Source organism: Solanum dulcamara, chromosome 4 (assembly GCF_947179165.1).
Source record: "Solanum dulcamara chromosome 4, daSolDulc1.2, whole genome shotgun sequence".
Lineage (NCBI taxonomy): Eukaryota > Viridiplantae > Streptophyta > Magnoliopsida > Solanales > Solanaceae > Solanum > Solanum dulcamara.
This window is the reverse complement of record NC_077240.1, coordinates 2,551,199-2,564,434: the sequence shown is the minus strand read 5'-3', so window position 1 is coordinate 2,564,434 and position 13,236 is coordinate 2,551,199. Positions and strand designations below refer to the sequence as shown.

Below are 13,236 nucleotides of genomic sequence, written 5' to 3'. Positions count from 1 at the left end.
TACACTATTATTTATACAAATCAAAACTTTGTCAAACTTCGCCGACTGATTTCTCTCGAACGTCTAGATGGAATCTTCTGAAAAATTGTGCAGAAGTAGATCTAGTGATGGACTATCATCTTCAGAAGGTGGGACATCAGAATCACAACATAATTTGATTGAAAAATATTTTAAAAATTGTTGGCAAGGATTTCGCTATAGTGATAACTTCTATAATTTGTGATTTTTTCGGAGTTGTGGATAGAATTTTGTGATGATTCTTGTTGTTTTGGATTCGTCTCATCAAGATCTAACATTCGGATCTGAGTATGAAATTTTTGGAGATCGAGAGGAGGTTGTGTTCCCATGACATCTCTTTAAGGTTCTTAAGCTTCTCCTGTGGGCAAATTCAGGTAAGCATTGATAAAAGGAAAATTTTCACATATAGCCACTCAAAAATATCTTAATTATATTTCATAGTCATAGTTTGCTAATTACAATTAGTAGTTATAGTTTTGTATATGTTTGTATAATTCGCTATACAATTTGCAGTTTTTGTATAACATTTGTATATTTCACTATATAATTCATGCACCACACTTGTATAATTCGCTATACAATTTGTAGTATTTGAATATTTTGCTATACAATTCGATTCGCGCACAACATTTGTGTAAATCGACTGAATTATACAAAACTCAACTGTATAATTGCGTGAATTATACAAAACTCAAACTGTAATTACAGCTAGATGTTTGCCGCGAGCCATAATTAATTCAAATTATAGCTATATTAGCTAATTATCTAGTATATGTTTGTTTATCCTCTTAATTTTCCTTTGATAAAATTGGTTAAATTATATAAAGTAATTTTATGGGCTAATTTAGGAGATGAACAACTAATGTTAAGAGCAAAATTTTTAAAATATTTTTCTTGATGGGCTTAACCAATTGGGCTTGACCTTCATCTCTCTCTTTTGTTTTGGGCCGAATGCACACATATTTTTTGGGCAACCATTTCATTTAGGGAAAAACAATAATATCCATATATACGAATTTTCGTTTACAAAACTTAGCAAGAATTCTTTTTAAAACACATACGAGTCAACCAATCCACACTTTTGAGTAGTAATTTTTTTTTGTGTGTGTGAACTCTAAATTTTACGATAATAAATCAATTGTGGAAGTTTTATTACCAGAAATTTTATTGATCTGCTTAGATCTTACTATAAAAAAGAAAGCTAAACAAGAGGAACATTGAAACACAAAATATAGATACATGAACACATTACTAGTAATCGAATTCCAGCAAATACTAAGAACTTATTTAAATCATGATTGAAAAGTTAAGAATATCTATATATAATGTGAGCCATGATAAAATTGTCAATGATTTGGTTACTACCTATAAAGATAGATTGATTAAGAGATATTTTACTATGTAAATATATTTTTATTTTAGCTACAATAACTTTAATAATGATTCTATAAATTATAGTGTATAAATTGATAAATTTGAACTGATTAATAATACTATGAATCTCCATTTTTGGGATTAAAATAAAAAAAAATGTGATTTCTGAATGAGAAAAATGTATATCGATAACAGTGTTACTAAAAAACATATTTCAATTCTTTTTAAAAAGTTCAGACTCTAGAAGCTTCATATAAAAAACGAATTACTTCATTTCCTCATCAATCATCTCTCTAAGAAAACTTTAATTTATAAAATCATCAACTAACAAAGAAATTGGATTTAAAACGAGATCAAAATTGATTAGAGTGAAAATCGTAAATAAATTTATATAAAATCTTTCTACTTCTTTAATAATATCAACTTGTTCTTACACCCAACCTCCATTGGCCAACCGAAAACCTTTGATGCAAATAGTGCATACTAAAAATATAACATCATTAATTAACCCAATTTCAATAAATTGCTAGTAAAATCCCACTGTAAATTACATGTACCGACGGTGCACCGAATCAACCTTGAGGCTCAAATATAAATTTCCTTTTCCAAGACAGCGATTCAAGCGTAGTTGCTAGTACTTCAGCTCTCAATTAATGGAGGAGAAACGGAAGGACACCGGAACTCCACCACCGCCGGCCGCCGACACGCCGATGATGTCGGCTGACGTTCCGTCGGCTGAGGCACCTACGTCGCGTCGGAGAGGTGGTGGCCACAAACGAAAAGCAAGCGCCATTGGAAGTGGCGCCAGTTCGACTCCTCCCTCAACTTTGTCGAAGCGTCAGGTGCGTGAGAAGCAGTCAGCAGTACCTTTTCCACCGATCCACAATGGTCCTCTCACAAGAGCTCGGCAGCAGCCAAACAACGCTGCAGCTGCAGCTGCCAGTGCTACTTCTCCGTCAGGTTTTGGTGTTAGGATCGAATCGGAGGTGCTGCCAAAGGATGAGGTCGGTGTAGAAGAGGTGGTGAAGGCTGACAAAGAATCAAATCAAGTGAATGAGGATTTGGAGGCTGAAATTGAAGCTGAAATTGAGTCAATTAGATCCCGAGATCGTAATGTTCACGTTGTGCCGATTCATGCTGGTGAGATTCATTTGTTGTCTTTCAACTCTCAATTTGGTATGCTTTCTTGCTGCGAAGTATTAGAGATTTTTTTTTTTTTTTTTGTAAAATTGGAAATTGGAAAGTTGAAAAATGTTGATATAGTAAGCTGAAGATATGCTGGAAACAAGGAATTCAATGACATGAGGTTAAAATTTATATTTTTGAGATAGATTTAGTGTTACCTTACAAATAAAAATGAGTTTTTACATTTACAGTTTCATAGTAAATACTCCTTCCGTGTCGTTTTATGCCATGTTACTTCATTGGGGATGGATGTAAGATGTTAATTTGACTTAAATACTTTATCAGCAGTAGTAGAAGAGAATATTAAAGTGATGACTGAAAGTTAGTTTGATATCATAACATAGTTTAGAATTCGAACAGAATCAAGTTTTAATTCTTGACAGTCGTGTGAGTTGTATGTAATGGAACGGTGTTTAACAATTTAGGCAATCCAAAAAGGAATGTATCATATAAATTGGGAGTTATATGTATTGGAACGGCGTTGAACAGTTTAGGCAATCCCAAAAGGAATGCGTCATATAAATTGGGAGTTATGTGTAATGGAATGGTGTTGAACAATTTAGCCAATCCCAAAAGGAATGTGTCATATAAATTGGGAGTTATATGTAATAGAATGGTGTTGAATAATTTAGGCAATCCCAAAAGGAACATGTCATATAAATTTGGACAAAGGAAGTATGCAACTTTTACATTTTTCAGTTTGTCAAAACGTTCAAACTGGAAATTGCGCTATTACGGTTCCCTGATATGGAACTAGTTATGAGACGTTGCAAGATGAAATCAAATATTTTCTTCCTACGACCTATGGTGCTGGTTCGTTAAGAGATAACCTATAATCTCTTGAGTTGAAGTACTCAAAAACTAAGTTTCTGCTTATCTCTCTATTGAATTCAAATACCTTAAATATAACTCTGGTGGATTAGACACCCAACTAATAACAACAAGGAATAACTTTTTACTACTTCTGAAATGAGAAAGTGGAGGAATAACTTTCTTATTGCTAATAACTATTGCTCAATCTGTTTCAATTTATTTGTCCTATTTTGACTTGACACGGAGTCTAAGAAAATAGAAAGACTTTTGATCTCAAACTAAAGATATGTCAAATGTATCAAAATGCTCTTTTATCTTGTGGTCTTAAACATGTCACCTGAAAAGTTGGAATTAAAGAGTTGCTAAAAAGGGAAATAGTCATTTTTTTTGGAACGGACTAAAAAGGGAAGTAGGTCAAACAAATTGAAACATAGGGAGTCCCAAGAAATAGGAAACATAATTAATTAATAGATAAGTGGAAGTAATCTACTTTCAGATTTCTTTAAAGTGGTGCTAACATTACTCCCCTCTTTCAAATCGTGCTTGAGTAAGTGTGGAAAATACTAGTATTTCCCTCTTTTTCAACAAATGGTTCCTCATCGTCAATGGAATCAATCCAGAATAATTTCTTGTACTGATCGCCCCGAGTGAATAGTTTGTCACAATTGAAACAGAGTCCCTTAAGTTGTCTTCCATCCATTTCAGATCTAGTCAATTTCTTCACAAATTTGGTGAGTTGTTGAGGTGAGAAATCCGATGTTTTTGAGCTATGTACATCTATCAATTGCGAATAAAGGGGTTGTTCCTTGCGTTCATAAAGCTGTATCCAAATCTGGAGGATTATGTAGCTCGACCTCAATTGTTATGTAATCAACAAAACCACTAATGTAAACTTCATTTTTCTGCGCTGGTGTAAGGGTACCAGCCCGCAACTGCTCAAACTTTTCTTGGTAATCTGCCACAGATCCAATTTGGCGTAACTTAGCCAATTTTCCCAACTTTTGACTTCTAATTGGTGGTCCAAAATGAACGTTGCATTGACGTTTGAACTCATCCCCAAAGCATTGAGGCATATTTTTCTCTAGTAGAAGAAAGCGAAGTTGTGCAATTCCTTCCAAATGAAAACAAGCAAGTCCAATTTTTTCTTCTTTTGGTGTTTGCTGGTGTCGAATGAAATGCTCGCGCCTGTTTAGCCATCCCTAGGGGTCCTCGTGGCCACGAAATCATGGAAAATCCAACTTTGTATATTTAGGAATGATGGAATTCCCACTAGTTTTTGATCCTTAACCTGCAACCACTGTTTTACCTTTCCAACCTCTATTGTGATTGCCATTTTCCGTTGCTTCAAGATCCGCTTTTGAAGTTGCAAAATCCTTCGTGAGTGAATCCAAGCGGGCATTTATGGTTTCTTGTCTTGCTAAATTGGTTGCACTTTCTTCTTGGAACAAAGTCAACACTTGTGCCGGTTGTTGCTAGATTAGATCTCCCATAACTCCCCTCTCTGATACCAAGTTGTTGCGGTTCCCTGGTATGGATCTAGTTATGGGATGCTGCAAGATGAAATCAGATGATTTCTTCCTACGGTCTATGGTGCTAGTTCGTTAAGAAAGAACGTGTAACCTCTTTAGTTGAAGTAGTCGAAACTGGAATAATTTTCTACTTATCTTTCCATTGAATTCGAATAACTTTAAATACAAGACTGGTGTATTAAGCACCCACCTAATAACAAGGAAATAGCTTGCTACTACTACTAAAATGAGAAAGTGGAGGAGTAGGTTCCTTAAAGCTAATAACTGCGACAAAGAAATAGGAAAACGTAATTAATAGATAACCTGAAGTAATCTACTTTCAGATTTCCTTAAATTTTCCACGCGTAAACTGTTTGTAGACTAAAGGAGTGCTAACATGCTCTCTCCTCTTTCTTATTTTTTAAAAAATTAATCTGTTGTCTGCTACTAAACTTTAATAGCGTTGGGGCTTTTCCAGATATTCTCTTGACATGTTCAAATTTTTTAGGTTGGTTCTCTTGGACAGAGGTTCATCCTTTGGAGAAGCGGACAATGCCGTCATTCTTCAATGAGAAGTTGCAAAGTAGGACTCCAGAAGTATACATGGAGATACGGAATTGGATCATGAAAAAGTATCACACCGACCCCAATATTCAAATTGAGTTGAATGATCTGTCCGAGCTCTCAGCAGGAGATTTGGATGTAAAACAGGAAGTGATGGAGTTTTTGGACTACTGGGGTTTAATTAATTACCACCCTTTCCCACAAACCAATTCGGTTATGAATGTTGATATTGATGGGGACGAGGCAGCAAAGACAGATTCTTTGATTGATAAACTGTTTCGATTCGAATCGGATGAAACATGGACCCCAGTTCTTCCGAGGTCTAGTGTAGCTACTCCTTCTGCGTCTTCTGGGTTCTTTCCAGAGTCAGCTATTGCTGAAGAACTGATGAAGTCTGAAGGGCCAGCTGTTGAGTACCATTGCAACTCTTGCTCAGCTGACTGCTCAAGAAAGCGGTATCATTGCCAAAAGGAGGTATCTTTCCACAACACTAATGTCCTTTCTTTGTTTTTGGGCTAATGAGATAAGATATGATTACGGCTTGCCTACTTTCTAGGGCATCACCACCAGTGTTTTCTTTCTATTCATGTTATTATTTAGATGAAGGGATCATCATCCTGGTTAATTTCATATACTTGTCGCTGATCAAAGAATGTGATTCAGAACCACACATTATTTCGTTCTGGGCATAAAAGGCATGTCTTGAGCCAACCCAGTAGATTCAGTTGCTTATTATTCTCGTTGTAACTCTTTCTGCAGTTGTCCATGTTCCCATATCCTTAGGTCGTATGGTCCATAATTTCTGTGTACTTACATATCAAAAGGTCATTTTCACTGTTGAAGTATGTCTTGTCAAATCTTGAGGTCTTATTTAAGTGCCTGACTGTGTTATTTGTGTTGGTTGTTTTTACTACATAGGCAGACTTTGACTTGTGTAGTGAATGCTTCAACAATGGGAAGTTTGGATCTGGGATGTCCCCTTCAGATTTCATTGTTATGGAGCCTGGTGAGTCTGGTGGTGCAAGTGGTGGGAAGTGGACAGATCAGGAGACTCTTCTTCTCCTTGAGGCATTAGAGCTTTATAAGGAAAACTGGAATGAGATTGCTGAGCATGTGGCTACGAAGACCAAAGCTCAGTGTATTCTGCACTTCATTGAAATGCCAATAGAGGATACGTTCCTGGATACTGATGCTGAAAGTAACAAGTGTGTTGAAGAAAAAGAAGATGCAGTTTTGTCTAAAGATGATATATCAGCCAGTATTGATGCTCCAGAAACAACAGAGAGTAAGGATGATGGAAATGGCAATCAGCTTTCATCCACAGTGGAAACATCAAAACCAGAGAATGTGAATGGGCCAACTCCTCAGGAGGAAGTTGGTGAGAACTGTGCAATTAACGCACTGAGGGATGCATTTGCCGCTGTTGATTTTTATCCTCCACCTGGAGAACGTGCTTCATTTGCTGAAGCTGGCAATCCTGTAATGGCAGTGGTATGTTGATTTCTTTTACTTTTCATTGGCTCAATCACTATTCTGATGCAACTGAGCACTCAAGGCACTCTTGTAAGAGCTAGGAATCTCTTCATACCTTTACCTTTACCTGAATAATGAAATCAAAATTTTTAATCTGCGTTATTTACTTGATCAAGGTATGATCTTTCTGCCGGTGGTAGTCTTTTCTCACCATTTTTGAGACCTTGTTTTGAAAAGGATAGGGTTTCATTATAGCACTGCAGTTTCAATGAGATATTTCAATTGTGTTCAAAAGAAGCAGTTGTTCGTCTGGAAAGAAAGAAATGACAGGTTGTTAGAAAGTAGGAAGAACAGTAATTAATACCAAACACAAACCTATCTGACCCTAATGCTGTGATTGACATCATTAGCACATTACACAATTTGTAGTGGTGTGCTTTTGGTTGTAACATATCCAGCAACTTCTTCTTACTGGTCTTACAATCTATAAAAAGCTACTCTTTACTTATTTTAAAAAAAAGAGAGGTAGTCGTTAAAAGTTGTATCAGGTTGGTTTTCTATTCTGCTGTTAAAACTCTGATTATTGTTTATTAAAATAAGTGATTACTGAAAATGTTTTGGTTGTCTTCATTATGATGTTTTCTTTCGCTAGGCCGCGTTCCTGGTGAAACTGGTAGAATCTAAAAGGGTTAATGCCTCAGTGCGCAGCTCTTTGAAATCCATGCCTGGTAATCCTTCTGGTGAGAAACTAGCCTTAAGGCACTGTTTTGTTTTGGAAGATCCACCAGATGATGGGAAGACATCATCTGATACAGATAGGTTAGTGTTCCTCCTTTTAGCTTTTGTTAGCAGGTATTGTATTGATTTGGAGTCTTATTGTAGATTTAGTTATGCAGACCCGCTAATGGATCAGTTGATCCAGAAGATAAGAAAGATGAGGATGACAGTGTTGAAATGCAGAAAGAGGAAAAGTTGACATCAGTTATTGATGAGAAGAGTTTGTCAATTGGACAAGAAGAGACCAAAGGTGAAACAAGCATTGACAAAAAGTGCGAAGAGCAGGATGGTGAAAACCATGAAGAGAAAAATGAGAAGGAACTTGAAGAAGCGGCTCATTTGGTTTCTACGAGTGATGAAAATCCAGAGAAATCTGATACTTCAAAACAATCTGGTCCAATTCCTACTGACAAAGAAGGGGAACCTGCATCACTTAAAGAACCAGATGATGCAGGCTTGGCAGTGGGACAGACACCAAGTACAACAGCAGAATCAGATGTTTTAACGTCTAAACTAGAGCTCCCACCCGGGTTCGAAAAGGAGTCAGTTGATGGAGCTTTGATGGACATTCCTTCTGACTCTCCAGATACTCCTAAAGATGAGGACATGATGCCTGCTGTGCAAACAAAGGAGCCTGAGCAATCCATGAAATCGAATTCTGTACTTGAAAATGGCGAAAATACAGGTCCAAGTCTTCAATATGGTGTTTTGTTTTTTTGCATAGTATAAGTTGTGTTAATCATGTTGCTTTTGGGGGGTTTAAATGGGAAAGGTAGTACTGCACAGGAAGTGTGGTAGGTGCATGTAACGAGTTCGAATTCTAGTGGTACTTAAGTGGAGAAGGGTAGAGGGAAGGTCTATTATCCGTCGGATTTCTGAGTTTAAATAGAAGTTCTCTAATCATGGAGTGCAAGCACAACAAAGGAGTGGATATGATTCTTAGAATTAAATCTCGTAACATGCTGGACAAGGATAGGAAAAACAGAAACATAAAGTTATATGACATCTATTAGTTATCCCCTACCCCACCACCCCCAAAAAAATAAAAATGCATGACATGCATTAGTGAGGAAATCGTCAATCTAGTGATTTTATAAAATAATGTTTCAACTAAGAGAATCACGAAGGACCTTTTGAGTCTTCGGTCAGTGGCATGTAGCTTGCCACACAGTGCACTAGTCCTTTAATAATTCCTCTTTTCTTCCACCTCTATAAACTCTCATATTCCCCTTGGTAATACATTTTGCCCTGCAACGGTGCAACCCCTCTCCCCAAACACAAATAACCTCAGAAAGTTGTAATGATGGTTGCTGCATTTATTTTGGGTGATATAGAATCCCTCCTCTGATACCGTCTTGGTCTAATGTTAAATATCATACACACAAATTCTCTCTCACTCCCCCCCCCCCCTTCCTGGTTAGATTTATATTGACACTCTTTCACTTAGGGATATCTCGAAGTGTTTGACACCTTGCCATCATTAAACAGTACAACTTTCGTGACTTTAAGAATTAGAAGTCATTTATTATTCTAATTTTAGACCTTGATATAATTCCTTTAATCCAACTAACCTTACCTTATTGTTTACTACCACTACTATAACACTCAAGTTAAATTATCATTTTAAACTTCGTACCCAATCAAAAAGTGGCATATACATTGACACCTTTCTTTCTCTAGCATCACATAAAATGTTATGGAGAGTGTGCAAATACACTGTCCCCTCTTGCAAGGTGATAATCATTGATGAAAATCCGTATGTAGAGGCAGATAGAGAGAAAAGAGAAATAAGTTGACCTTGAAATGAAAATAAGTTTAAACTAACACAGAGGGGGTATTGAATTGGGAGGACAAGCGGGTCCAATGTGGGATTGGTTTAGGAATTTCAGGAGTTCAAGAAAGGAGATGCAAGGCTGGGGAGGAGGGGGGGTTGTAGTGAGTTGCTGGATTACTCAACATTTCTATGCCTCGCATCATATAAATGAAATGGTGAGTGTATGCATTCATAGTCCTCTCTTGTGAATCATTGATAAAAAAATCTTCAGGTAGAGGGATCAGAGAGAAACGAGATATATGTTGACCTTGAAATGAAAATGAGTTGAACTAACACAGGAGAGGGTGTGGAATTGGGAGGACAAACGGGTTCTAAGTGAGATTGGGAAAGGAATTTCAGGAGTTTAAGAAAGGAGATCCAAGGTTGGGAGGAGGAGGAGGAGCGGCTGTAGTGAGTTGATGGACTGGTGGAGCTGAAAGGTAAATGATGGACAAAGTTGATGAAGTAGGGCAGCCATTAAAACAATTTTATCCTTAAGGGTGAAATGTTGCAAAGACCAAAATTGGATCTTAAATTTTCGTTGAGTGCCATTGCTACAGCCTCAGGGCTAAAACTGTGGTTTTCTCTTTATGGTTGCTTAGCCAAAGCGGAAAACTGATTCATATTCTTCTCTCTGAACTAAACTGAGGCTTTTAAGAATTTGTAAATCCTCCTATAATTCTGAATTTTTCCCTTGGTGCTCTATTGCTCAGGGGCTGGAGAAGTCAAAGGCACTGTAGATGGGAGAAAAGATCCCTTGAAGACCAAAAATGATCTGGATATTGATAAGATCAAACGTGCAGCAGTCACTGCTTTGTCAGCTGCTGCAGTCAAGGCGAAATATCTGGCAGATCAAGAAGAGGACCAAATTCGGCTGCTTACTATAGCATTAATAGAGAAGCAGGTAACCATGGCCCGTCAGCTCTTTAAAAATTTCATCTTTTAGGCTTCTAATTATGTTCTATGGAAATCATCCAACAGTTGCAAGGCTTTCACTCACTTCTGCTGGGGGATGCTTTCAGTCAAACTTGAGACTGATCAGCTAATGAGCTTTAATGCAAGATTTAGGCTGAAATAGATCTTGAGCAATCAAAACAGATCCAGATGATTTCTTTGTGATTAAGAGATGGATAATAAGCTTTTTTCCACTTGGAGCAGAAAATGCTTGTCTTCCTTTTAGAACAGAAAAAACTATAGTGTCATATAGATGAGTATTAGACTGTCTCTTATCTCTTGGGAAATACCTCTTATGTACTCCTTTCTTTGGTTGAATGTTTATGTTGCTTTACATTGGAAGAATCCTAACCCGAGTCTAATCATTGAGGTAGGACTTGTCTGGTCAAGTTCTGACCATATTCTCCCTGGTTTCTGCTGACTTGATTTTAAGCTGATTAAAGTTTGACTTTCTTAGCCTTGTTCTGTTTCAACAAGTCTCAACCATTCAAGTTGCGTGGTCTTTGCAGTTACACAAGCTGGAGTGCAAGATAACCTTCTTTCATGAAATGGATAATGTGGTTATGAGGGTCAGAGAACTGTTGGAGAGGTCAAAACAGAGGCTTCTCCATGAGCGTAGTCAAATACTTAAATCAAGATATCCAGCTCATCCTGTGCCACAATCAGTACCTGCTAACCGGCCTGGAATGACTCTTGCTAATTCAGCACCTAGGCTTCTAACTGCAATGAGCTCCCAAAGGATACCGAATTCAAGACCCATAATGGCAGGAACTCCTACACCAAGCTCTTTTATGCCTACAACAGTTTCAGGAAATTCAATGCAGCCTTCAAAGTAGGATAAGCTTATTTCAGTTAGGACTAAGTAATATTTTCTCTAGTGCATAAGAATGAACTCATCTTGAAACCAAAAGATTAAAGAAACAGTCTTCAAATACCTTTTGTCATGTGACTGTGTTTACCGTTTCATGATTGTTGTCCAGGGTCATTAAGCTATAAACTTGTTAATCAGAAGAAGTTAATTATCCAAATTCTCTTTTTGTATGTATCAAAATTCCAGCTGAAAGGATTAGGTTAAGCTAATACATTTTTTATTATACATGAGAGGAGTCTGAGGACTGATTATTAGAATTCGGAGAATGTGAGGAGATGCACAGATGTACCACTGAGGAGGTGTGAGAGAATGGATATAGTGGGTATGAGGAGAAGTAGAAGTAGGTTGGAAAAAGTATTGGGAAGATGTGATTAGACAGGAGATGATGTATCTTTAGCTTGACCTTAGATAGGAGTGTATGGAGGTCACAGATTAGGATAGAAAGTTAGTAGGTAGTTGAGCTTTGTGTTGCTTTTATGCAGGATCGAGCTTGGAGGGAATTTGGTAATACCGTGTCTGTTGTAGTACTAGCCTATATATGTAGTTTCTTGCTTTTGATATTTGTTACCGTGTTATCTATTGTGTTTCAATCACAACATTATTTCGTTGTTGTTACTGTTGAATGCTCTGTATTGATTTTCTCATTACTAATTGACATGTTTTCTTCACTGTCGTATTTTCTTTTTCATAATTACTTTGATTTGATGCTCTGGAGCCGAGGGTCTTTCGAAAATAACATCTCTACCTCCATGAGATAGGATAACATTTGTGTACACTCTACTCTCTCTAGAGACACCACGTGGAATTACATTGGGTATGTTTGTTGTCGTATGACTATCTTCCTGTTTCCTCAGTTGATGCTATGTAATTGTTACTTATTTCAAATAGTACCAATTTAATCTCTAGTGGACGATGCTAACCGTGATTGGCGTGTTCTCTTGCTTACTGAAACTTCAGGATGTTCAGTGTTTCACGAAAACCCGGGTACGTGTAAAGTTGTTTCAGTTTGTTGCCAGTCATATAATTGTGATGACATTTGTGGCCTTCGTGGGTGTAGTTGAATGTTCTGTTTTATCAGAATAGTTTTAAATCAATGTTTTCTTGTACGAATATATTTCAGAAACTGTTCTGTAAGATCATATTGTAAATTGTGAGAAAAAATGGACTTTCTTCTGGAGGATTTAAAATTTTTGAGACCTTTTCTCAGAATACAATTTATTTCTTACATCACTTTGTCGATGAGATTCCATTGATACAGAGCCAATTCCAATAGTTTGAATAACCTATATTAATCAAAACGAAAATTAACACAATTAATTAGTTTGAATAATTCCAAGGCTGCAATCCTGGTAAAAATTAAGTCGAATTTAGAGGTGATATCAAATCATGTTAGCTAACAATGGCCAAGTGACTAACGAGGCAAATATGTATCAATTAATCAATCATTAAGTGAGAATATGCAATGCATACCATGCATCAATTTATTGATTTGTGGACACATTCATTGCATATTTACGTCTCGTGCTACAATACCCTCCACTTGAAGTCTTTAAATTGGCACAGAGATTCTGAAATGTGTGTTTGATTAAACTGGTTGTTTTATCCCTCATGAAAATGGGATAACTAATCTCATTGCTATGATATAAATGATGGGATAAATAATTCAATGACTATTTAATACCTCCGATCAAACGCAAGATAAAATAATCCTACATTTTATTCTGAAATTATTATGCCTTATACCTCACACTAAACGACTCACTATCCTCAATTATGTCTTAGCACAGTTATACAAGAATTTACATCAGCTAAATTGGGCAAACGCCATAAAATTGTCATCATTTTTACAACATATATAGGGGGTATCTGAAAGCACATTGTTTGTA

General features: G+C 36.7%; 1 protein-coding gene across 2 annotated transcripts; it reads left to right on the top strand.

The window, feature by feature from the left end:
• Nucleotides 1-1,991: 1,991 nt before the first annotated feature.
• LOC129885458 (SWI/SNF complex subunit SWI3D) lies at nt 1,992-11,507 on the top strand. Of its 2 annotated transcripts, none has more exons than XM_055959740.1 (7): nt 1,992-2,532; nt 5,407-5,936; nt 6,381-6,953; nt 7,588-7,754; nt 7,832-8,397; nt 10,239-10,429; nt 10,507-10,976. In XM_055959740.1, exons 1-7 carry the CDS (start codon nt 2,046-2,048, stop codon nt 10,555-10,557), a joined length of 2,565 nt encoding a protein of 854 aa, XP_055815715.1. In that variant the 5' UTR covers nt 1,992-2,045; the 3' UTR covers nt 10,558-10,976. The 2 variants fall into 2 exon arrangements, with proteins under 2 accessions (XP_055815715.1, XP_055815714.1); XM_055959739.1 differs by lacking the exon at nt 10,507-10,976 and adding an exon at nt 10,989-11,507 and having other exon boundaries at nt 2,003-2,532.
• The last annotated feature ends 1,729 nt before the right edge of the window (nt 11,508-13,236 follow it).